A 26,417-nucleotide genomic window follows, 5' to 3' on the forward strand; every position below is an offset into this window, starting at 1 on the left:
AACATAAATATAAATAGGTTATAATAATACAAACAACTTTCGATAAGGGTTACCAGAAGCCTGAATGGGTTTCCGTTTACCACTTCATCTTCTTCCTTGAAACCACGCATCTCATGGCAATGGCACTCGACGCTGCAGTTTGGATCGCAAAGATGACATGGATTGCTCTCAGTGGCTGGATTAGTTCTTGTTTAACTGTTGCTGATGAATTTGCCTCTTCTCTACGTTCTGGCGATATTGGCCCTTTTCATGTGGGTTGACTCAATCATGTCTCTTTCTTGCAACGGTAATGATTACACAGCATCACTTTTTTGTACTTTTCGATTGCCCTTCAAACTGGGCTTGCTTTGATGTACTGGGTATGTGTCAAAATCTCTTCTTTCAGTCTTGCTTGTGTGTTTTGAGCTGGAGTGTAGTGGGTGGTTCTGGTTTGCATTTTTGGGTTATAGAAAAGGGCATGTTTGTGTTGTGTGATTGGGTTTCCTTGATTTGGGGAATTGCGAGGCTGCTTGTTTAAGGGTGTTTGTTGAAGGTTGTTGATTGCTTTGTTTCGGGATGAATTCGAATGCTAACACGATAGGTTGGTTCTCTGTTATTATTTGATTAGGTGATAATGCAACTGTACCAGTCAATTTCACTATTAAGATCCATTCATAGTTGCTATTAGTGATTTGATTTGCTTAGTTTTTGTTCAATTTTGTGGCAGGGCTTTGCTTTAAGTAGTTTGTTGTATATGATAACCATTGAGCATCTGCTTAGGGATCTGCAGTTCTTCTTTAGCCAAAGAAACATTATATTAGAGCATAGCATATTTTCTCTTTATTATTTGCAAGTAGTGTAAAATGTGTCCAATCCAATCAATAATCTTGTGACCTTTTCATTGTATCTAATCCTAATTTAACTTTACCCTTGTGTGTGGTGCAATTTCTTGACCAATTAGATAATGTGATGAATATTGTGGTGTGTCAGCTGTATGAAGTTAAACCTTAAGATGTCATAAAAGCTTTCTGGAAATTATTATATTGTGCTGAGGCTAATTGGTCTGTATGTTGTTATGTTATGTTAATTCACAATATAAGGAAAAGTATAGGTTGGATATAAATTGAAAGTTTAAGGGTGCTACTTTTGATACCCTTATGAGAAAGTTGATGCTTAGAAAATTCTAGGGGCACTTATATATTATGCTTAAATGTGTTTTTAGCATACTGAAATTCGTTCTATTAGAAAGTGGGTTTTTGCCTAACTCAATCCTACAAAATCGGCTTGTAAGGTGAGGTTTGCACCTCACTTATATATTATAATTTAGTCTTATCTCTAGTCGATCTGGGACTTCCGACACACCCCTTCATGCCGAGGTATAAACATCTCGTGCGTGAGAGTAGAAATTAATGGGATGATTTGATAGCGGCCCACAACAGGTGGAAACTAGAAATGTATCTCTAGTTGAACCGGGACTTCCAACACGTTCTTATTCCAAATTGTATCAAGTTTGATCCTTAAACTTTAAAAATAAATTAATATAACCCTTCTAATTAAATTGTATTAAAAAAAATTTATATGTGAAACGGGTTTTAGGATGATGTTTAAGTTATTTACACGGTTTAACACCTTACAATTCAAATATTAACATGAAATACTATTTAATAAACTAAAAAAAAATTAATATTATTGGATTAAAAAAATTATATCTATTCATTTTTAAAGTTTGAAAACAAAAATGTATCAAAATTTTAAACAAGGATGAATTATAATTTTACATCAAAATTTAAATACTAAAAACATATTTAACTTTATATTATAATGCCGCTAAAGTCATTTTTTGGCCTTAGTAAAATATGACTTTTTTTCTGGTTGCCGAATTTCTTTTGGCTGGCCATCATATATACCCTTTTCTGGAATTCGGTTATAGATCATCAATTTTGTCTTCATATATTGCAGGGGTAAGTCTGGAGGAACAATTTGGTTTGGCAGTTTTTTGCTCTATAAGTAGAAAATATTAGGTTGGCTCATTATATATGGTCCGTTCTCTGTCTGTGGGGTTTAATGTAAGAAGAGTTATTAATAGAATGAGAACATCTAAGAGTAAGTTGGCCCATTTGTTGTTGTGATGTTCTTTTCATCTTGTCGTGATGTTTGAGATTTTGAATATTCAAATTATGAAAACAATCTCTGAATCTGTTTTCGTTGCTCCGATCATGTCGTCCAAGTTGATAAATCAAATCATGAATTATCTTCATATTAACAGGTTCTGTAGTTTTGCTTTGCTTTGTTTCATTTGTTCTCTGATCTATACTATCTTTAGATATAGCTTCAAAATCTCACATTAATTTAAGAAACCTGTATTAACTAGTTTAGACTTTTGTGAATCACCAGGTGAGTTTAAATGTGCAAAAGTCATATTTTACTAAGGCCAAAAAATGGATGAAATGGGTTCCATTTATAAATTGAAGTAATATTTAAAGAAACTTGAAGTTTGACAGTGCCCAGTGGCAACAAAGTGAAACGACAGATTAAAAAGAACACCTTTAGGTAAATCTGGAGAGGGAATTCTTTTCACTAAAGCTGCACAGGAAGGGGAAAATTATCTATAGGAATTTTTACTTGTTTGTGTAGTTTTTTCTTTTTATATAAAGAATAGAAGTTAAAACAATTTTTTCATAGTAGTTTATCAAAATAATTTGGTACGGTATGAGACACAAAAGATAGTTTTATAAATTTTTTATACTAAAACTACTCATCCTTTTCGTAGTAGTGTTTCTCATGCAACCATTTTTTGTGCATTACACACATTTATATCAGTCTTCCCAATGCATCTCTTCTTCACTTTATGTGTTCCTTCGTGCTCCTTTTTTAATGCTTTGAATATACCCCAATTTCATTATAATTTTAGGTGTGTTTTCAATTCTTTTACGATCTCTTTCTTTTCGTTTTTACTTTCTTTGTGGGCTGATTTTGAGTAAAAATAAAAAAAAAATTGGATTAAGATAAAAAAATCTAACTGTTATCCGACAACAAATTTAGGGATTTCATTCAAAATTAGGTGTGCTTTTATAGAAATCATGAGTTTTTTTTACAATATTTGAACACATTTTATTATAATAAATATTCTTGTATTGACTCGAATACCCATCATAATTTTAAATTAAATTTCAAAACAAAATTTTATTGAAAATGATAATGATATAATTAATCATGAAGAATGATAAGAACTTTTTGTTTAATTTTGAAATAACTTTCATATTTTATTTTTTGTTTTCTTGTAACTAAATCTAAAAAAATAAAAATATAATAATTATTTTTATTTGGAAAAATATTTTTGCTAAACAAACATGCTATTTTGTGAGCGCTTATAAACTTTAGTATATATAATATTTAAATAAATAAACACATTTGTAATATCATACTAAAACAAGTATAATCACTTTTAATTAGAAAAAACAACTATTTATAAGTATAATCAAACATTAATTTTAAGCTATTTTTATAAAATCACTTATAAACTCTACTAACTATTCTTTAGTCAAACAACCTTATACTTACGCTTTTTCTTCTTTCTAAATTCTTATGTATTTTCCATACATAATTGTTTAACATAGTTTTTGGAAAACGGAACATCTAATTAAATACCAGTTTTCCCCTACCATAATTGATCGAGTGACGTATTTAACATTTTTGTGTTTAAAATTATATTAATTTTGATTGGATTCTATTGACGCATACTCTGAACAAAATGACAATTTATACGTTTACATCTGGATAAAAAAAATTACAACATTAAATTAAAAAAAACATAGTAAGTGTACATTTTAAAAGTTATAACAAGAGCTAATATATATATATATATATATATATATATATATATATATATATATATACAGAGAGAGAGAGACACGTATATGTGATATCATTGTATCTAAAATTAGTGCAATATTTCGTGAACATTGCAAATTGGTCCTATATTTAAATAGATGTTTTGCCAAAAATCTTGATAACTGAAGAGTACAGGAGAATGGCAATCGGCAGTGGCATGATAGGCCGCAAAGGAGAATGGTGGGCGTGAATTTGTTTAACTTTAAAAATAAAATTAGAGCGCAAAGGGAAATTGGGTTAACATTAGAATCTACTTTACCATGAAGCACTCAATCTAGGAAGAAGTCTGCCTTCTATCTTTCTTTTTTCCAAGTTGATTTAAGTTTCTGGATTTGTTTCATCTCCACAGCATTTTAACAATTTTTTTAATCCAAGATTCTGGATGAATCGAAGACCTTCGCAGGAGTCTTTCTTCTTCCTTTGGAACATTTGAAACAAGTTCTAGTTATGTTTCAGCATTATTTCAAAGAATGAAAAATTGGGAAGTGCTAGGAATTTTATTGCAAGATCAAACGCCGGTTTTTAAAACCTGAAGGCCTATTTAATAAAGTTGGGAAAACTGTAATAGCAAAGCAATCCGGAGATGTCTGCGTGGCCTCATCATGGTCCATTCACAACAAAGTCCTGGTTAAAATTTGAGATTCCCTCGACTACATAGTATTGGATGTTATTTTTAAAAAAAGAAAAAAACCTGACTAGTTTAACCAGACAGTCAATCAAGTCAAGTATACTGTTTACTACTTTTCTTAGAAAATAATTTTATGCAGTCTTATATCAGGAAAATCAACAAAACACAATAATATAATTCTAGTACGACACAATAATATATATAAGCATATAGTACAAAAGGCCAATCACACAAGGGGAAAAAAGATTATTATTTATTTGCACCGAGTCTTTCCCTTCCATGCAAGCATTCCAACTTGCATTTCACCATCACCAATAATGAGGTGAGTGGACTTTCTACACACCAATTGCATATGTTCATCCAACAGTTAAATTTCAAAACCTCTAAAGTTTTATGTACAATATTTTAAGCATTTTGTTCAACCTGCAGGCAATATAAACAATTATCAGCTCTGTAGCTAAAACGGTTATAGTTGTCACTTCGCATGAATCTGACAATTTTTAAGAAAAACATAGCGTGATTTAATTGGAAATTTTTGCACATTATGGTATTTTCCACATAACTTGATCCTTAATAATAGAAGTAAAGAACAAACCTGAAAGTTCGACAACCAAATGGTATCAACTATTCACTCCCAAAGTCCTCATAACTTAAACCTTCTGATATGGAGTCTAGCCTATTATTGTCTATTTAAAACCAAGATAACAACGGTATTAGCATTGCGGAAAAAAACAACAGAACACAGGTGAGTGAAAATGTTTCTTACCTTGTTCTCCTCTGTCGAGGAAGTTTTCATTATCCGTAGCTAGGAAGGGTGACCTAGAATAGGTCTCCAGTATATCTGTCAAATAAGAAGCTTAACTATCAGTGCTGATTATTTATCCAATCCTATCTGTTTGTTACTTGATACATATGTAATAGCATAGAAAAAGGCTGGAAACTTTGAAAAAAAAATGAAATGCTTGACTGGCATTATACTCAACACCATCAGCAAAGATGCACTTTCTCTGACACGAGCAAAAGAATGCAATGCTTGAACAATACACAAGGATCCCACACAAGCTTGAGAGAAGACATACCAGAACTCTGAGAAAAATCGGCAGTCAGATCTGAAAGGCTAAAATTTCTGGGAATCTGCCCCAGAAATCCAAATGAAGAAGTGTCTGGATCTAGGACTGCATCGTTCAAAGAATGTGAGTTGGACTCGACATTAGTGAATGATGTAACTGAACTGCCACCAATAGCTGGGCGTGGCTCCAGGACATTTCCATCAGTACCAAACATGTAAGGAGAACAACCAGAATATCCAGGTTCAGATTTAATCATCCCACCGTTGATTCCTTGTATCAGACCCATGTTTGCGTTTTGAGCAGAAAGCATGCTCGGAGGACCATTAATCCTATTGCCATGAGCTGACATATCAACTGCAGCATGCATATTTGTATGTAGTGATGACCCACCATTATTAAACACACTAGATAATCTGGAATCAACAGGATGTTGCATATTTTCTGGCTTCAAACTTGTTTGGGTTCGGTCTGCAGTGTAGCATGATGGATTCTCCGGTACTGTAAAGTGAGATTTGATACAAAATTGCTTAATGGAGAAACAAGTTGATTTTGGATGACTATATTTGAAGATTATTATATTACTTTTATTAGTTCAAAGAATGAAGTATGCTATAGGTTATTACTCTATTCAATTTCATAAGAACAAGTTTTTTTGAAAACAACCTTGTGTTTTTCTAATCAACTTAAATGACAATGTCAAATATAGTAATTAGGAGACACTAAAAGTCTCAACAATTATTAAACTCATTAAATATGTCTTAATAAATATCAAGTACATTAATCTGTTGTTCTATCATTAACAATTTCAAGAAATTAAATATTTTAAAAACACAATTTATTATTTTTTAATATAAAAAAGTACACGATCATTTTGGTTCCTAAAAAAATCTTACTAATATGGTCCAGAAAAGAAGTTGACATCAATTTAGATGCTAAAATATCCAAATGATCCTCTGATTAAGAAGCCTCTAATAAAGTCCCACTTCACATTATGTGATTTTGTGGCACACTTCTTTATCTCTCAAATGACCTGATTCTCTTAGAGGTTTGAACCAGTGCTTCTAAGCTCTGTAATAACATAAACCCACTCTACTTCTTACACAACACATCTAACCATCAAACTCATACAAACTTCCTATAAGCCTATTGCTCTCTTAACCTAAATTTCACCTACTTTTGAACCTCCAACAACCACAATCCCCAGACAATCAATATCATTAACAAACCACCACCATTAACCAGTTCCAGTACCTGAACGCATCATCCACCTTCAGTTTTTTATAGCCTAAAAGCCCAAAACTCCAGAGAACTCAATTCATGTTCTTCACTTACAACAAAGAATTTCACCCTAAATTTCCGAAACTAACAACAAACTTGGAATTGGTGATTCTTTCTAAGTCAGTTCTAAATCAGGTAAAATATAACTTTCATAGTGTTTTATATTCTTGGTACCTAGATATAAAAATTGATACCATTAAACCAATATCTCAACTAGCAATAGAAATGAATGGCAATGCTAACAAGACCAGACAAAGTAGAGTACATTTTACCAGAGGTTTAGCTTCAAAACATTCAACTTTTACTTCTTCAAGTTTGAAACAATTAGTAAATGATGAAATCTGTTGGAAGTCTCACATCGACTAGAGATAAGGTCAATTCATAGTTTATAAGTGGGTGCAAACCTCACCCTATAAGCCAGTTTTGTAAGATTGAGTTAGGCTTTAAAATCCACTTTCTAACATGGTATCAGAGCCATGGTTAGAGCCTATCCTAGCGATATTTTGTTGTTTGCTGGACATATTGTTCCACCCGTTATCGGGCCGCTATCGGATCACCCATTAAAATGTCTAATCCCACGCTTGAGATGTATATACCTCGGCGTGAGGAGGGTGTGTTAGAAGTCCCACATCGACTAGAGATAAGGCTAATTCATAGTTTATAAGTAGGTGCAAACCTCACCCTATAAACCGGTTTTGTAACAAAATCCAATGAATGTTTTCGAAGTCAACCCCCTGTTTATCAAGCCTTAAAAGAATCCAGGACATTACACGTTGGGAACATAATGGGGGTTGCATCTAAATGTGAGAAAGAGACCATATAAGCCCCGTGAAAAGCCCAGATTGAGAAAAAAGACTTCGAACTACACAATCCATTGAGAATAAAAAGGTGTCAACAGCATTCAGAGAGGTAATGAACTTACTTCCAGGGATATGTGATCCATTTGAGTTAGGCAGTGACGAAACAGCAGGGATGTGTGACCCATTAGTTGTAGGCAGTGAGGCAACAGCAGTTGAGTGTAACTGCATTAATTGGACTTGCTGGTCAAGCAATTTGTTGAATTGCAATATTTGCTGCTTCAAAACCAATCTTGCATAATAAGCCTTGAAGAACTCTTCATTTTCTTCTTCAAGCTTTTGCCAAACTGAAAAATGAGGGGAAAAAGGAAAAGAAACTTATGATAGAGGACAATAAATGATGGATGCAATGTGGCAATCATTACAGCAATGCCAATCAGAAGGACTAAATAGCAATTTCAATCGCAACTATCAATTACCAAACCTTATTTATATCCCCAAGTCCAGCACTATGTTAAGTATCAAAACTATAATGGCTTTTGCAAGAAAAGAATGGGGAAAAACCACTGCATTGGATTAAGATAGGCAAGGGTAAAATGCAACTACTAATTCAAGAAGCTGCAACAGCAAATAAGCAATCATATGAAGTTAGATATCACAACCTTCCAAGTTTTGGCTTATTTTATTAAAATTTAATTCCCTTACAAGGAAAGTCCAAATATTACACCGTGTTGAAATTGCAATCTAGATATCTGTAAAACACCATTTTACAGCCCTGCTTCCTTGTCCTAATCAGAATAATATCTACGAAGGATCATATATCAAGACACAACCCAGCTCATATAAACCTTAATATTTAACCCAATTTTATGCCCTAAATGCGACTCTTCCTTCCTCAAACAGAACCCAACTCCCATTCAAGCTTCTGCGGCTGTCACCTTTGCAAGTCACTTATGACTCATTTTCATATACCACATCTTTCGTTTTTGTTGGAGATTACACATGAATTAGGGACATGACCAAATTATCTTTTACCTAGACTTCAACATGGTATCAAAGCCTATCCTAATGAGATGTTGGGCCAATAGTGCCACCCACTATTGGATTCCCTTCCTCCTCTTTCCACACTTGAGATATTTAGTCCTCGGCGTAAGGAGGTGTGAAAGAGATCTCACAATGACTAGAGCAGTGTTATCAATATCGAACAATGGAAAATATCAAAGACCCATAAGTCCTTTATAAAGTTATAACAGAAACCATAATAAGTAATGCCAGAAACATTGCAATCAAAAGAAATATATATGCATATAGATAATTTAAAAACAAAATACAAAAATATAATTGTAATGCAAAGAAATGAGCAATGGTGAGTGACAACAAGCGGTGATGAGCAACGAGCAGCACTGAGCGGCAGTGAGCACCGGTAAGTTGCAAGGTCAGTGTAAGTGACAAAGGGACTCAAGAAGGAAAGGAGTGAGTAGAACAGTTATTTAGAATACTAGGTTATAATAAATTTTTATTGGGTCGTTTATGGCCCAAGTTTTAGCAAAGATATCAATTGAGTTTTAAACCTAATAGAAGACAGAAAAGAGGAACAAATCTCTTTGCCTACAACTAGGATTTTCTTCTTGTCGCTGCCCCTGGATAGCAGGGTTTCTTCTCCACGCTGCTGCCTTTGCAAATTAGGGTTTTTCTCTTCACCTTTCGGCCATATATGTTCTGCACCCACTAAATGTAATGCAGCAAGCAGCCTCCACGGGCCACCATGAGAAACCCGCATTGCCACCACCTTATTGTGGTGACAAACTGCAACACTGCCACCACTTTCCGCTATGACACTACCATAATCGATTTTCAATAACACTGAACTAGAGACATGGTCAAAGTATAATATATGAGTTCATGTAAATCTCACCTTAAAAACCAATTTTGTGAGGTTAAACTAAGCTTAAATTTCACTCTCTTAACATGTTATCAAAGTCATTTAGAACCAATCACACTCAAGTTTGTTAAGACTATCATGTTACCTGCTATCAAAGATATTCAGTCCTTGGTGTTTATGGGTATTAGAGATCCCACATCGACTAGAGATGTGTTCAAATTTATATTTTCTTAGATTTTAACATAATATCAAAGTCATTCAAAACTTATCCTTGTGAGATGTTGAACCTATGGGCCATCTGTTATCGAGTTCCCTTCCTACACCCACATTCAAGATATCTAGTACTCAACATAAAGGGATGTGTTTGATATCCCATATCAACTAGAGATATGACCAAATTATAATATATATATATATATATATATATATATATATATAAAAAAAAATGGAAATAAACCTCACTTTACAAACTAATTTTGTGAGTTTGTTTTAGGCTTAAATTCCACATTCTTAAAAGTTTTGAACTGCCAACCCCGTCTCTTTCTTTGAACACAAAAACACACTTATGTTTGCGCATATATATATATATATATATATATATATATATATATATATATATATATATATATATATATATATATATATATATATATATATATATATATAATTTTCATTTTGATAGGATCTTACTTACCATGTTACAATTCCGCCTTTTACAATCTTGCAACCCCCACCCAACCCAATCCTATGTAGACACTTGATCTTAACAACAATAGATAAAGGCAATACTTGTTAAAAATAAGAAAACGTGAATTGAAAACTCATTTGATTGTCCAGGAATAAAAACTCTAGACATCTCTTGTAACGGCATGCTTCTTCTACCTTGTTGATTTGATTCACTGGATAAAGCAAGCTAGCTAATCTCCATCATAGTTTTCAGCAGTGCCAAATAGCAGCACTGCTGCAGAATAGTTGTCAAGAATTGAAGAAAAGATTATCCAATTTCCCTATGTTAGCAATTCCCAATCCTATTGGACACTTTTTTCTATTTTGTGATACCTTCAAAATGAGATTAGGACGTATTCTTATGCAAAATAGAAGGGTAGAAGCAAATGCTTCTAGGCAACTTTGTGTTAGCATTACCCAATCCTACTGGACAATTTGTGATGCCTCCAGTCTTATGCAAGATAGAAAGGTAGTAGCATATGCTTCTAGGCAACTAAGAGCACGTGAGAAAAATTACTCAACCCATGATTTAGAACTAGCTACCATTGATTTTGTACTCAAAATATGAGGACATTATATGTATAGCAGTAGGTTTAAGCTTTGTAGTGATCACAAGAGCTGCAAATACTTGTTTGATTATAAGGAATTAAACAAAAGACAAAGAAAATGGATGAAGTAGCAGCACTGATGCAGAATCATGCAGCAGAGCTGTTGGAACAAGCTACAAAAATTGAATAGAAGTATCAGCTGTCACAGCTGCAACAGAGGAAACAATTGCAAATAATCAAGGCTGGAATAGGCACCATGAGAAGCAAAATACCTATTTTATCCATGAAAAAAGTGTTGTTTAGAACCATGTTAGGGAATTAGTTCAGGATTCTGCCCCCTCCTTTAAATTAAAAACTGAGACCTCTACTTTCTGTCACCTACGCACACTGTATTATGAAATAGCACCCATTATTCTCCTTTCCAATGAACACCCACATTTCTCCACCAACATTTTCTGGCATTTCTGAGTATTTTCTTGCCAGCTGTGACAGTTTTTGGTCATCCCCCACCTCTGCTGCCTCTGCTCTGCTCTCCATAGTTGCTATCATTCCTGAGACTCCGTAGCCCTTTTCTGTCAAACATGTCACCAGCCAACCAAGATTACAGCCACCTCGCTTTCTGCTCCACATTGTTCAGTTTTTCCACTACCTGTTGTAGTATTTCAGGATCATGCCATTTCACACTGCTATAAGGATTGCCAAATTTGATTTCAACTTTCTGTCACAATTGGCATTCAGGAGTTCAACATTTCTTCCAGCCAATTAAAACTGCCAGCAATTTGTACAGGCTTCTCCAAATTTCTTCATTTGAAGAAATAGTAAACTTTTACTAGATGAGTCCTAAACAAGATAATCAGATAATGGATAGAATACAAATAACCAATATAATTCCCAGTGGCACGTGACAATGTTGAAAACAATTAAGTGAGGGAGTTGGCAATTTCAGGGTGATAAAAGAAATATAGAAAGTATAAAAGTCAGTTGAGTGGCCTAAGCCTCCATTTAGCTCAATCATAGTTAACAATTTTGGATTCGCAGAGTAAGTGACCCCAAAAACACTACAGTGGGATGGTGACAGCAGGGTGGCTGCTAAACTAAAGTGCTTAGTATACAAAGTAAATACAAAAACAATGCTCCCATTCAAAATTTCAAATACCAAATCATGAGACTTCACGGAATTTTACCATTCCTCTCTATCCTTTTAACAGAAATCTAAATAACACACAAAATAGGAATACTGAGCAAACAATCTAGAATAAAAGTGATACCCTAACAAAACAACCTGTTTTAAAATTCAAACAGTCAAGTCTTTAAACATTTGTTGCACAATACAATCCCATAAATAAGTGGTTAACTGTTGACATGAAAGATCAAAATACAACAAAGGATGATACAAGTATCTAAGAACTTCTAAATGAACCAGAACCACATCATCAAAATCAATGCACCGGAGTCCTAAAAATATATTATAAGGGAAACATTTTGGTTGTTTCTTACACTTCATGCCATAAACCCACAACACCATAATGTCTTCATGTTTTAAAAGTAAGCAAAATATTTCAATGGAGAAAAACAGAAAAAATACAAGATTTGACAATCGTGATTATAAAAGTGCAACAACACTCACAATGAAATGAAAAATATTACAGAAGTGAATCAATTACAATTTCTGTCGAACTCCTCAAAAGAATCTCACCAAGTGAAGATGGAGTAAAAACATAAATGAAAATAAAAAACACCATTCCAGTGGCAGGGAAAAAAATCTACCTAGTTCAGTGAAACCAGGCTCTATTTTTGCTTGAGCTAGTAGTGTTTCCACGACTTCTTTCTGGCTCATATATAATTGCAGACACCGTTCTATGAGATTTTGCACCTGTAATGAGACAATTACACCAAAAAAGAAATTACAGTCCGCAACCTCTGGTAGATGTAAGATGAACTGAACTGTGTAGAGAAGAATAGTGAAGAGATTTGGAAGGAGATTGGGAATATTTTAAGATAGGGTAAACAGAACAAATCAAAAGTGACGAATTCAATTTGAAAAGACCAAAAAACTAGCAGCCTGGCCATAATAAATACCCAATCTACACAATCCAGTGACATACTTCAAAACCCTACACTAATAATAATACCTTAATAACGACACCCAATTAATGAATGTAACAATAAAGCATTTAAAGAAACTTAACTCTATGTTCTCACGATCAACAAAATATTACATGCTATGCAAAAGTGAACAACAAACATGGACACAAATTTTATGGCATATCCACACAAGGTGTTAAAAAAAGAGTCCACGACTGCAATGTTGCCGCAAAGTTCAGGTTCTTGGAGTATCTGCAAAAGCAGTTATTTACAATTTTCCACAATATCAACACGACAAAAAGGAAACCGTCACTGAAATTAAAACCTTGTTTGTACGAAAAAGAAGTGACTAAACGTTTATAATCGCTAAACAAGCTTGTCCTAGATAACAAGTTATTTATGCAAACATCATTTCATCCTCAGAATACAAAGCACAGAGTGACGTTCAAGCTTACCAGCTGAATATCTTGACGGGAAACCCGTCTCACTGATCCACTTGACATGTCGTATGTTCCCAAAAATATCTGTTAACAACTATCTGAAAACACAACAACACAGAGAAAAGGATTAGGGAAATGGAGTAATAACTGTCGAGTGATTCAGTTTCACTACAAAACCACCAAAAAAAAAAACAAGTGAAATTTCCCACAAAAACTTCGCCCACGGAACCATAACAATTTGAAAAAGAAAACGTGAAAACAGTATACATGAGAAAATCGAATATTCCAAATTCTCAAACGAAACGACACAAACAAGCTAAAAGAAAAATGAAAAGATAGAAAATAATAATCGAAGCGCAGTGGGAAAGGCGGGATCAATGAAAGGAAAGACAGAAGCGTGAGAAGGAAGTTGGAGGATGAGGAACCCTGAGATGAAAATCGGAAAACGCGATAAAAGATGAAAATCGATGAATCGGTGCATTTGTGGTGAAGCGAAATTGGAGGGAAAAGTAGTTGCAGTTGTAATTGAGAGAGATTAGGGATTTGAAGTTGACCTTCAATGGAGAAAAAGTGACGAGGAGAGAGAGAGCGAGAGAGAGAGAGAGAGAGAGAGAGAGAGGTGCTAACGAAGAGAGAATTGGGTGTGCGTGGATTAATTTTACGCTACAAACACTTGTTACAGTGGTGCAGGCATATATTCCACCACGTCGATCTAAAATATAAGGATTTCCAATTTACTGTTATACCCCTTCCTTTCAAACAAATTCCTGGTTCTAAATCATTCTCCACCTTGGTCCACTTCTACATTATGGTCTTTCTTCCTATCGTATACCGTTTACTGTTAACGCTATCTTTGGTAAAAAAAAAAATTAATAAAAGATAAAACATAAGTGAAAGAATAAAGCAAATTTAGAGGAATTTGATTAAGATAAAAACGACAGAACCTCGAATGTGCTAGATGGATTTACATGTTTTCATGAAACTATGAAAATTGTGGATTTATCCAGCTTGTGGGATTGATATTTGTGTCCCTAAGGTGATGTATCGTGACTAAGAATTGGAAACTAATGTAAAATAAATTATAATTGCAAAAAAAATAAAAATAATAACATCCACTTTGTTCTAAAAAAATGTTATGATAAAATATGTGGAGTTTTCATGAAAAAATATATAATATTTTCAAATTTGTCATCTTAAAGCACCTAAGGGAATTTTAGATAAATATAAAAGTAGAAAATGATTAAAAATGAGGAAGAATGATAAAAGAACCCAATAAATACCGTAAATGTAAGGGTGTTTCTTATCAAAAAAATTATCTGAAATAGGAGTGAAATGAGTATGTTTAGGGAATTTTTTTTTCTGAAAGTGTTCTGGAAATTGAAGTTCCATCCTAATTTTCTCTTTGTTTACTATTTTTTATACATGGATCAGTAGGTAATATTGAAAAGAAAGGCCCAATACTTTTTAAAGCTCTTTTGGGCTGTTTTTATATCCATTATTACTTTTATATATATGTAAATAAATTATCCATTAAAAATTTATTTTTCAAAAATACAGTTTATTTTAATATTTTTAAATCCATTTTTTGAAGACAAAACGAGTTAAAATTAAAATAAATGGTTCAAAAGCTTCTGAATGTGATAGAAAGGTTCAATAATTTATGCGAATTGTGTTGTCAACTAAAACTAATTATAAATTTATGTGTATATAATATGATTGAGTAAGACTCTTTCTCTCAGTTAAGTAGTCAAGTTTAGTAGGTTTTTTCAACGCTTAGTCACATTTATATTTTAATTATTTTTTAAATTAAATTTAGTCTGATTATTAATGAAAAATAATCAGCTAAATTATTCGATGTTTAGAAAATACAACAATATAATTATTTTTTTATTTAGCTAACTTATTAAATAGTTGCCAAAATAAATAATAACACTTTTAATGTATACATAATGTAAAAAAAAAAAATGTGATTAATGTATATTTTAATAACGCTAATGTATATTGCTTAAATTCAAGAGTCATATTGTTTTGTTTTTAAATTAAAAAAAGTTGATTGTATAATGTCTGTTGTTTTTTTTGGTTTTTTGTTCTTTTTTTAAGTTGAAGTTCAATGTTTTTTTTTTCTGAAAGAATCAAATTTAAGGAAATAATAAAATTGAAAAGGTAATTAAACTTTTCTTTAAGTAAAAAATTTCTTTTAAAATTATGGTCAAGCCCGGTTATTATAAAATAAAGGAAGGAAAAAATAATACCTAAATCTTCTAGTAGATATTTTCCAGATTGATAATACTTTAGAAATAAAAATAATAATTGAATATATACGTATCTTAATTAAAAAATAATAATCTTTTGCTTGCATTTGGTAAGTAAGCATGACTTTTGACAAGTTGTCCACTATATTTGTATTGTCATTGCACATCTTTCAAGATAAAAATTATGGCATGTTAAATAAACATAAATTTTGGTCCTTTTAGACAAATAATGGTGTTAGTCTATGATCTATAGACTTTTGCTAGGTAATTGAACGAGAAGGCCCCTCACCAACAACATTCTTTTCTAATATATCGTTAGATAATGACATTTAAGATCTATGTAAAAATGCTACAACCACTCAAATTATTTAAAATTTTAGGATTATTGGATCTCCAAACAATTTTGTTTCAAATTTTTATTTTTATTCAAAACATGACATAACAACAATTAATAGAATTCTCACATCTCAATAGTTAAAAACTAAAGGTTTAAATTATCTATTATCGTCTCTTTTTGTGATTTTTTTTTAATTTTTTTTTAAACTGTGATGTGATGCATATAACATAGAGAATATGATATGTTAGTGACAATCTCATAAGTTACTGTTAGACAAATGTTATATAAAAAATTTTAATTTAATTTTTGTATTTATTATTTTTTTCTCGGTCTCAATATTCTTTTAAAAAAACAATTTCATAATTTTCTTAATTGAGAGATAAAATATGTTATATGATATTTTTATTAAAATTAAATTTTTTATTAAATATATTTAACAAAATTAAATTTATTTAAATTTATATTTTATATTAAATTTTATTATAAATATTTATATATTTTATACAATTGCTAGAGTTGATTTAAATATAATAATTTTATAAATTTAAATGTTAATTTTAAAACAGTTTTATAACAGTTTAAAATAAATATATTTAAAATTTAAAAATAAATAAATAAAGTTTAATTAGGAAAATATAAATCAAAAGAACTTAATATTATTAAATATACTTAATAAAAATATTAATTTTAATAAAAATATTATTATAATATTTATATAAGAATTAAATAGGATTGAATGGAGAATCCTTCCACTGAACAGAAGTTGTGTGAAATTTCCGAAAAAGCCTATCATAATGACACACATATCTTCTGTTGGCACGAAAACTGTAAATTAAGGCAACGGACCTTAAATAAAGCAATGATTTTTTGTTTGACGTGAGTTTTGTCTACCTTAATTTCATTTTCGTCTTTCCAAAGTTTCAAACTAGAACACGGAATTTAAAACTGAAAAAACTTAATTTACATCCTAATATTCATATGAATGTTTTTTTTATGTATATATCACCAATTATTATATATAGTTGATCATCAAACTTCATACCGATGAAATTATAAAAGTAATTTGGTGGTAAAATTAAAAAGAAGGATAAGAAAATTGTAAGTTTAACTCTCTACCAACATAATATATTAATCACTAACGATAAAAATTAAAAATCAAACTTTCTTTTTACTGACAGTTGAACGAAAACACCATTTATTACCGTCTTTCTTTCCTAAATTAGAATATTCAATAGAGCTTCTAGTATAAAATATGATAAAATAATATTAGAATTATTTCACAAAAATATATAACATGTTACTTTAATAGATATAAAATAGGTTTAATCATTTTGGACATCCCTAATAAGTCCTCGTATTCTAAATGCTCTCAATTAGGTCCTTTATTGTAAAAAATTAAATCAATTTAGATATCGCCGTTAATTAGGCTGAACGACATTAAAAATTTGATGCGTGACTTGGTGACATGATCAAATGGTATTGACGTGGCACACATTGGTCGCCTGAGTTGACTTTCTTTTATTTAAATATTTAAAAAACTTGACTTAAATCAAAACCCAACATTTTATTTATGCAAAACTGATTATTAGTTAGGTTTTTTTAATTTCATTGTTGACTGGATGTGAAATTGGGAAAATTTGGGAAATTTTTTTTTTGGGTTTTATCGAGGGTTGGTTGTTATGGTTGGAATTTAGGGGAAAATAGGCTATTTCGGTGCTATTTCGTATACGTGGTGAGCAAATAGGTTTCGTTTTAAGATTTTGGAGTGAACTATCGGTGCTATTTCGGTGGAATCGGCAAGCGGTTGGCAGTGAAGCACGTGGAAGGCAGTGACGAAAGTGTTCGAGGTGAATCACGTGTTTAGGTTAGTAAATGCGTTTTTCATTGAATTGTTTGATGATTTTGTCCTTTTATGGTTGTCCCATAATGTTGCATGGTCTATAATGTTTCGTTTTTTATTGCAATGTGGTCCCCCATTATTAAAGTATTGTTGGATTGTATTTTTTAGTGGGTTGTGGTTTGCATATATTCTTAATAATTTTTGTTGTGGTTTATTACTTTATAGGTTAAAATATAAATTTTGTGTTGTATGTCATGGAAGAAAATTTTGAAGTTGTTTCCACCACAAAGGAAATTTCATAAATGAAGGGAAACTTATGTATGAGGGGGAGAGTACAACTTTATCGTTTGACCCAAACATGTGGAGCTATTTCCTTGTAGTCAGTATAGTAAAAGGGCTAGGTTATGATGGGTTTAAGGAGTTGTGGTACTACGTAGGTGTTGGTTCTGTGTTAGAAAATAGGTTGGAGCCTTTGTTGGATAACATAGGACCCATGCATATGATTACCTTAGTTAGGCTTAATGGTGATGTGCGTCTATTTGTTGCTCACATAGTCTCTAAACCTGAGGTGATACATTTTTTAGAATATGTTCCTCATAATACAACTGAAGTAGAAGTTCAACATGTAGGTATGGTTGAGGGTGAATGTGAAGAGCATGGTGGGGGTATGGTTGGGGGTGAATGTGAAGAGCAAGGTGGGGGTATGGTTGAGGATGAATGTTAATAGCAAGGTGGGGTGAATGTGAACAGGATAGTGAAAGACAATGTGAGGTGCCTGACAATGCAGGTGAGAGAGGTCAATGTGATGGTACGAGTGAAATTGTTGTTGTTTCAGAAGAAAGAGTTGAGGGTGATCATGTTGTTGAAGGTAAAATTGAAACAGAGGTTGGTGTGGGTGAGTTTGAAAGGGATGCTGCTGATGTTCGTAGTTGGAGTTATAGTGGTGAGGATGTTAATGATGATGATGATGAGGTTAATTATGACTATATGGAAGGTCTGATTGATGTAAATGTTGGCTGTGATATAGAAGAGGAGGTAGGAGATGGAGTTGGAGATTGGTTTGGTAATGTCCAAATTGATGTGCAATCTAATGATAGTGATGTAAATAATGATGGAATAAATAATGATGATGATAGAGGTTTGTCCGATGATGAATGGGAATTCGATGAATTAGACAGTGGAGCAGAAAGTGATGGAGAAGATGATGAAGATGAGGGTTATGAGAAGTTTGTAACATTCTCTATGCCTAAGACAATGGTAGATTATAAATGGTATTTGGGAACTTATTTTGCTGGCAAGCAAGAATTTCTGAATGCCATAAAAACATATGCAGTAGAAAATGGCAGAAATATTAAATATGTTAAAAATGATCAGAAGAGAATTAGGCTAAAATGTATGAGTGTTAAAGGAGAGTGCCCCTAGATGACATATTGTGCTTATACGGAAGCCATTCATACGTGGCAATTAAGGACAATTGTTGACAACCACAGTTGTAGTATAGAGTACAAAGTAAGATTACGTAATGCAAAATGGCTCGGTAAGAGATTGGAAAAAACTGTTAGAGAAAATCCCAAAGTAAAGGGAATGGAAATTCGTGAGAAGATAAATAGAAAATGGAATGTATGTGTATCTAGATGCATGGCTTATAGGGCAAAGGTCATTGCTTCAGACCATGTTGATGGGTCTTTCAAAGACCAATATACAATGATTTATGTGGAAGGCAGCTACCGCAACCCATCCACAAACATGAGAATCGGAAATGAGAAATATAAAAGAGCTCAATGACGAGGCTTTCAAATACTTGTTAAAAATCTCTCCCATCCCAGGTTTGTATTTATACTTCTATTGTTTAATAGTTGAACATGGTTAAAAATCCCTCCTAACTTTCAACACTAATATTGATTATCCTTATTCAATGTAGGTACTGGTCACGATCAAGATTTAGTAGCACACCTCAATGTGATACTTTGGTAAACAACATGTCAGAGGCTTTCAACGATGTAATGGTGCATACAAGGTCTAAGCCAATCATAAGCATGTTGGAGGAGATCCGCCTTTACTTGATGAAGAGATGGGCAACTAACAGAACAAAAATGCAATCATTGTCTAGGGATATTTGTCCTAAAATCAAGACTAGACTAAATAAGGAGTCTCAGTTAACTAAATATTGGATTCTGAGGTAACCTAAATGCAATATTGTTTATGATTTATTGATTATTAATTTTCTTCTTTTCACTTTACAGTGGTCAGCAAACAAGATGTTTGAAGTTCGCCATGTGTCCCAAGTTGGTGATAAGTTTGTACTGAATTTAAATGAAAATTTGTGTACATGCAGGAAGTGGGTTATCACTGGTATACCATATTGTCACTCCTTGACTGCTATGAAATTCCTAAATCTAGATGTAGGAGACTTCATACCATGTTGCTTTAGGAAGTCAACATATGAAGAAATATACTCTTCAATTTTGTATCCAATAAATGGTAACAAGATGTAGGAGATTACCACATATGTTGATGTCCTTCCTCCACCAAAAAGAATATTGCTTGAGACCAAAGAAGAAGTGAAGGTTGGAGTAATGGGAGTTGGTCAAGGACGACACAAGAATGAGGAAGGGGGGTTTAAAGAAAAGATGTGGCATTTGTAAGGAACTAGGTCACAATAGGACTTCTTGCACCAAATCAAGACAGACACCTGATGTCAACTCTCACTAAACACAAGAAACTAACCCATCAACTCAACCAATGATGCCATCATTAAATCAGGATGAAGTTGTAGGTCAAAGGGATAAATGATCAATTTTAATGTTTAGACAATGTCAGCATGGGAAGAATTTTATACGTCATGTGAACAATTGTAATGCTTGCCATATCTTTTTGTATAAGACAACAATTATTTAATATTTAGACAATGTCAGTGTGGTTTTATCACTCTATATTTTGATGTTTAATTTTGGTTTGTATATTACTGGTTATCAATGAAATGAACATACATCAGTTATATTTTGTTGTACATCTTGGTCCAGATATATTCTTGAAGATATATGTCAGGTTTAATCACAAAATCAATATATGTCTTATTACTGGGTGATGGAGGTTTTCCTTGTTTTTAGCCAGTACATGTCATCAAACTGGCACATTTGGGCATCAAAACTATTGGCCAATCTCAGTATTACGTATCAGACAAGTTTCATGAATATTTATGACAACTTAATCATACAAGTGTTTAAGGATTTTTTTTCCAGATAAAATTACATAAACCAGTCCCTTCTCCCTTTTAAGATATTATAGATCAACCAAATTTCATAAATATTTATCACGCATACAGGTGTTTCAGAAGTTTTCTTTCACTATGCTAGAAGAATATATTTGTTTATCACGTATCTAAAGTCATGACATGTGCGTGTTGCAAAGCAAAAGTCCTTTTTTAGTCTTAGTGGGGTACATGTTTACATTACACTGGTTTTAAATTTCACTGATATGGTACCAAATTCTTATGCAGCTTTAGATCTCACATTTATCCCAAGTTTCCATATTCTTATGCATGTGGCAGCTAATTGCTCAGTCCATACCATATAAAACCAATATATAGACCTCTCTTTACAACATATCAAATTAAGAAAAAAAAACCTTTTTTAGTCATATCGGATTCCATAACCACAATTGAATTTGTTACTCATAAACAAATCAAACAAGTCTGATTTTCATTGAAATGGAAGAAAGCTACAATACACTTACAAGACATTAGCCCATTCTCATCAACATTGAAACTAAAATTGTGTTTATTACACATAAAACACAAACCAAAAATATCAAAACATTCATCCACTTTTCAACACTGAAGACAAATTTCTCTAACTTAACTAACATTTTTCTATTACTATTCATTTCTTCATTGTGTAACAAACTTTCTTTGTTTCCTTCAAACTTCAAGCATGTGCCCCTTTCATTTTCCGCAACATCAGTGCACCATTTGAAGTAGTTGCAACCACTGTCTTCAGTACCATTATGTATAAACAAGAATATCTTCTCAGAAACACTTCCACATAATACAAAGGTGAAATAAATCATATCTTATACTTCGAGCATCCCCAAAATTACTTGTCACGATTCTTCATAGTTTTAGCAGTTCTCAACGCACATCTCAGTCCACAGTGGCAAATCGGTGAATACACATTAAGGTTATCCTTTCGCCACACATTGCATGTCGACGAACAGCAAGAATGGTCCTTCGACATCGTCTTCGAACAACTACGTTCAACATCCACCCACCTATGTCGCACCAAAACACCCTCCAACAATTAGCTGAACAAGGTCGAAGACGAACCTCGCTCTTCTTAGGGATTTCAATCTTCCAATTTAGGGATTTATTGAAATCCCAATTATTTTTCCAAATTTCCCCAATTACACACCCAGTCAACAATCAAATTAAAAAAACCTAACTAATAACCAGTTTTGCATAAATAAAACGCTGCGTTTTGATTTAAGTCCAGTTTTTTATCAACTCAGGCTACTAATGTGTGTCACGTCAGTACCACTTGCTCATGTCACCAAGCCACGCATCAAAATTTTTAACGTCGTTCAGCCTAATTAATGATGAGGTCTAAATTGATTCAATTTTTCATAATAAAGGACCTAAAGTATTTGAGACGATCCTGCATAAATAGGGATGTCCGAAATAATTAAACCTACAAAATATGATAAATAGTAATAGAAGTGTTTCAAAATATATATATATATATATATATATATATATATAACACCTAGAAATGTTTAGACTAAAAATAATCCTACACGGGAAATAGAAGAAATAATAAATAAAGGATCTTAACCATAAATATGAGAAAAAGCAAGATAATTTAATTAAATGAAATAATTTTTAATCATCATAACTTGTTAGGACTTCTAACAGAAATAAATATCATAACAAAATATACAGAGAATACGGGTTTCACTCAATTTTATAAAAATAGTACATGATCTGTCTTTTTAGAATAATTTACATCTTTGTAGTAAAATCTATTTACTTGAATAAACATTTTTTTAAATTCTTTATCTATATAAATACAGCCAAAATTATATTACCACGAATTTCTGCAACAGGTCTATATCAAAGACAAAAAAGAATCATAATATTTTGACACACTATTTAATATACGATCAAATATTAAATATTATTTCATATATTTATTATACGATCAAATATTAAATATTATTTCATATATTTAATATACAACCAAGTATATTATTATTTCTTTTTAAAAATATATTTACGTTTATTTTATAATTTAAATATAATATTTACTATTAAAAACTGTTGTTAGATAGTTGTTTGAAAAAAAAAAAAAGTGATTACGAAATATTTTTTTCAAAAGACAAAATTCGACAAACAGAATTTTTCCACGATTAAATTTAAAAATTTTAAGTAACCCTTAAATCAATAGTAGTGAAAGAATATATAAATATCGGTAACAATGACCTTTCGTTCATCAATCATGTACTATTTTCATAGTTACCTTAGCGGAGTTTTGTAGATAAAGTTTATTTTTATTTTCTGCAGTCTATTAAATTAGTTAACTAATACTTTTCATTCATACCATTTAAGTATCCACTTGCCATGAATTACGATTTGGTAAATGAAATGCTACATTGTACCCAAAAAAAAAAGAACTTTTTCTGTTCATACATTTGTCTCTTGCTTTATCAGAATCAGTTGTCTTTGTGGGTTTGTTATCATGTTTCAATCAAAGAATTATTCAAGTGTGTTGGTTGTTACCAAGGAAGTAATCATAATTCATTCAGACTTCGAGTTTGGTATCCTATTTCTTACTCAATTCAATATTTTTTTTTAGTTTAATTTAATCTCTTAATTTTAAAAATATATAAATTTAATTTTTGTAACTAAATCTTGTTAAATTTATGAAATATGTTTTATTTGAATTATTTTCCCTGTTTTACTAATGTTATTTGCGTTTGAAACTAAAAATAAATTGGACAAAATTTAGTCATAAAAACTAAATTTATGTATTTTCAAAATTAGAAAACTAAATTAAATTGAAAGATGATCTAATTTTAATTTTTACTCAAAAAAAATTAATAAAAAAAACATATTTAACCTTTTTTTTTATCATACAACAGTAGCTATGCCGCTGTATCTTGGTCTTGTTCTGTCAGTCTCAGGTGAAAGCCCCTGTTCCATGGTCTTCCTCTTGTTATTATTGTTGGCTTGTTGTAGTGATTGTTGCTGTTGTTCTATAGTTGGTTGTGGACGTGACTCTGACTCTGGTCGAGGATCTTGCGGTTTTGGTGCTTGTTGCTGGTCATTTTGGAGAATTTGCTGTGTCTGTTGCTGTAGAACTTCTGAGTTTTCAATCTCTTCTGCTGTTACTTGCCTTTGATCTTTCAACTTAGTTTTCTTCATGTGGGGTTTAAGCTTGTTCAAATCTGACAGCCTCACAGGCTTCAAGAAAAATTCTTCTGCTCCTTCCTCCAAGCATCTATTTGTCAGTTTCAGATATTATTCATCAGAACTTCACTTCAAAAAAATATATGTTCATAGGAAAAAGAAAAAAAAATTCAAAAAACGATAAACTATTTCTTCTTCTGACCTGCTAATCCTTGAAGGCACATTCTCAGACGACATAATCACCACTGGTATGTTTCTCAAAGATGAAGATTCCTGAAATATCAAAGAGAATCCTATGTAAGTTTTTGAGTCTGTTGGTTCCAGGTGGAATAAGTGAAGGAAAGACAGTTTTCACAGATTCTCAAACGGGTTTTCACTAAAATCAAATACAGCTACTAAAGTAGAAGCTTTAGGAAAAGAAAAATCTTTCGATGAGATATTGAACCCGATTTGTTTTGGGTGGAAAACTGAAAAGCAGATGGTGGAATTATTCCAGGAGATTATACTTGATTTTTTGTGTGGTGTGAAATGAAACTAGTTCCACTTGACAACTTTAACCAACAACATCAAATCGGAATGAATGCACACTTTGAAAATGGAAAGTCATCTACAAGGGCCTTTGCAAAAAGGAAAAACAATCTCGGTCACAAAAACTGAGAAGAAAAGTGGGGAATATAATGGATAAAAGAGGGAATAGAAAGCAGAGCAAGCAAGCATACCTTGATTTTCTTAAGCAAGTCATAGCCTGTCATGCCAGGCATACAGTAATCTGTTATCACAAGATTCACCTCCACCTCCTACAAACACATATAATTCCAAAAGAATTTCAGAACCCCAGACAAAGAGATTGATCTATGGCTAAAAACATTCAAGTTGATTAAATTTGAATTTAAAATTTAAATCAAAACACCTTCATGCATTCTAACCAAAAAAAGAAAATAACAACATACCTGATGGTTGTTGTTGGGAGAAACAGATGGCGTGCTTGGGTTGGTGTTTTCATTCTCACGCAACCCCAGAAACTCCAAAGCCTTGCTACCAGAATCAACCGTAGTAACTGCCATTGAGAAAAAAAGAAAAAGGGTCCTTCTCATCAGACAACATGGGAAACAAGAGCCGAGAAAAAAATATGAATTTTGCGAAGGATGTTGGCCTAAAAGAAAGCACCTTGGTAGGAAGAGGTTCTGAGGAGCCTCTCGATGAGTTTCCTATCTATGATGCTGTCATCAACAGCCAACACATGAAACTGCGACTCTGCTGCAGCCATCCCCATTTGCTTGAAGATGTGGAGTGAGGAAGAAGCCAAGAGGTGTAAGGAAAAAAAAGGGTGGTCGGAAGAATGGTTTTTGGTGAGTGTTATGGGAGGAAGACGAGAAAGGAAGAAGAAGGAGATAGAGATGGAGATGAAGAGGAATAGGTTTGTATAGAAATAAGACCCACCAAAATCGTCATCCCAGAAAGCAAGATCCGACCAGATTTCATCCGAAATCTTGGAAATTTTCCAAGTTGATCTTGAATTACCGAGGAAGCAATGGGAAATTATAAGATAAAGAGTAGGAAGAAACAATGAAGGAATAAAAAAAAGAAATAAATCTTAGTGAATATTTTTGGGTTGTTGAGGGTTGAGAGATGGGTTGAGTGAGGTTTATTTATATATATGGATGATAGAAGAAGGAGAGGGTGAGAGAGAGAAAATGGTGGTGAAAGTAGAAAGTAGGAAGAAGGCAAAAGAGGAAAGAGAAGTAGAGAGAGAAAGGTGTGTTGGTGGGACCCACAAAAATCCCTTGAAGAGATACAGGTGAGGTCAGCAATGGTGCCTTTTATTTTCCCCTGGGTGTGAAATCATGTGGCGCTTACCATATCTTGGGCAGGTGGGGGAGACTGGTGGCAAAGAGAGGCCAATTTCTTTTGATTCCCTTTTAAGATTTGCTTCCCATGCCCATGCCCATGCCCATCCCCATCCCATTCATGCATCTACCCCATGCACATCCATCCATCATCATCCACTCATATTTCATATTTTCTTTTCTATAAATATCAAAACTTTAATATCTTTTTAATTAATTAATTCCTAGTTTACATGCGTTTCAACGCATGCAATAGGATGAATATGTCTCTTGATGTCCTTCAACAAACATACTTTCTAAACACTCTTCTGATCTAGTAAAAAGACAAACATATAAAAACGTGAACGCCGATTCCATTATAATATAATATTCCCACCCAAAAATATTCACATATTACTTTTCTTTATCGAAAAT

At 32.5% G+C, this 26,417-nt stretch overlaps 3 protein-coding genes across 9 annotated transcripts; 1 reads left to right on the forward strand and 2 right to left on the reverse strand.

Moving 5' to 3' along the window:
- Positions 1-2: 2 nt before the first annotated feature.
- On the forward strand, positions 3-2,242 carry LOC108328113 (uncharacterized). 2 transcript variants are annotated; one of them, XM_052873741.1, is made up of 2 exons: positions 3-286; positions 707-1,037. In XM_052873741.1, the coding sequence occupies exon 1, from the start codon at positions 114-116 to the stop codon at positions 258-260; it is 147 nt and encodes a 48-aa protein (XP_052729701.1). In that variant the 5' UTR covers positions 3-113; the 3' UTR covers positions 261-286; positions 707-1,037. The 2 variants fall into 2 exon arrangements, with proteins under 2 accessions (XP_052729701.1, XP_017417407.1); XM_017561918.2 differs by lacking the exon at positions 707-1,037 and adding an exon at positions 1,939-2,242 and having other exon boundaries at positions 16-286.
- A 1,690-nt stretch (positions 2,243-3,932) lies between these two features.
- On the reverse strand, positions 3,933-14,016 carry LOC108329585 (uncharacterized). 6 transcript variants are annotated; one of them, XM_017563855.2, is made up of 8 exons: positions 13,879-14,016; positions 13,340-13,422; positions 12,567-12,672; positions 7,769-7,990; positions 5,578-6,066; positions 5,265-5,339; positions 5,094-5,184; positions 4,673-4,921 (listed from the first exon to the last, which is right to left on the reverse strand). In XM_017563855.2, exons 2-7 carry the CDS (start codon positions 13,385-13,387, stop codon positions 5,123-5,125), a joined length of 1,002 nt encoding a protein of 333 aa, XP_017419344.1. In that variant the 5' UTR covers positions 13,388-13,422; positions 13,879-14,016; the 3' UTR covers positions 4,673-4,921; positions 5,094-5,122. The 6 variants fall into 6 exon arrangements, with proteins under 6 accessions (XP_052728966.1, XP_017419344.1, XP_017419345.1 ...); XM_017563856.2 differs by having other exon boundaries at positions 13,750-13,885; XM_052873006.1 differs by lacking the exons at positions 4,673-4,921; positions 13,879-14,016 and adding an exon at positions 3,933-4,288 and having other exon boundaries at positions 13,340-13,858.
- A 9,770-nt stretch (positions 14,017-23,786) lies between these two features.
- LOC108327783 (two-component response regulator ARR9) lies at positions 23,787-25,801 on the reverse strand. The gene is made up of 5 exons (XM_017561486.2): positions 25,324-25,801; positions 25,107-25,213; positions 24,876-24,953; positions 24,359-24,429; positions 23,787-24,247 (listed from the first exon to the last, which is right to left on the reverse strand). Exons 1-5 carry the CDS (start codon positions 25,427-25,429, stop codon positions 23,878-23,880), a joined length of 732 nt encoding a protein of 243 aa, XP_017416975.1. The 5' UTR covers positions 25,430-25,801; the 3' UTR covers positions 23,787-23,877.
- Between the last annotated feature and the right edge of the window lie 616 nt (positions 25,802-26,417).

The sequence above is a fragment of the Vigna angularis genome, chromosome 2 (assembly GCF_016808095.1).
Source record: "Vigna angularis cultivar LongXiaoDou No.4 chromosome 2, ASM1680809v1, whole genome shotgun sequence".
NCBI lineage: Eukaryota > Viridiplantae > Streptophyta > Magnoliopsida > Fabales > Fabaceae > Vigna > Vigna angularis.

Bases quoted from the DNA above. Each gene is read 5' to 3' on its own strand.
- LOC108328113 (XM_052873741.1), top strand. From the start codon at position 114: ATGGCAATGGCACTCGACGCTGCAGTTTGGATCGCAAAGATGACATGG.
- LOC108329585 (XM_052873006.1), bottom strand. From the start codon at position 13,387: ATGTCAAGTGGATCAGTGAGACGGGTTTCCCGTCAAGATATTCAGCTG. The intron at 7,991-12,566 runs GTAGATTTTTTT...CTCATTTTTCAG, and splicing joins GCCTGGTTTCACTGAACTAG to TTTGGCAAAAGCTTGAAGAA. The intron at 6,067-7,768 runs GTAAGTTCATTA...CTCACTTTACAG, and splicing joins TGGATCACATATCCCTGGAA to TACCGGAGAATCCATCATGC.
- LOC108327783 (XM_017561486.2), bottom strand. From the start codon at position 25,429: ATGGGGATGGCTGCAGCAGAGTCGCAGTTTCATGTGTTGGCTGTTGAT. The intron at 25,214-25,323 runs GTGCTTTCTTTT...TCTCAATGGCAG, and splicing joins CAGAACCTCTTCCTACCAAG to TTACTACGGTTGATTCTGGT. The intron at 24,954-25,106 runs GTATGTTGTTAT...ATGTGTTTGTAG, and splicing joins CTCCCAACAACAACCATCAG to GAGGTGGAGGTGAATCTTGT.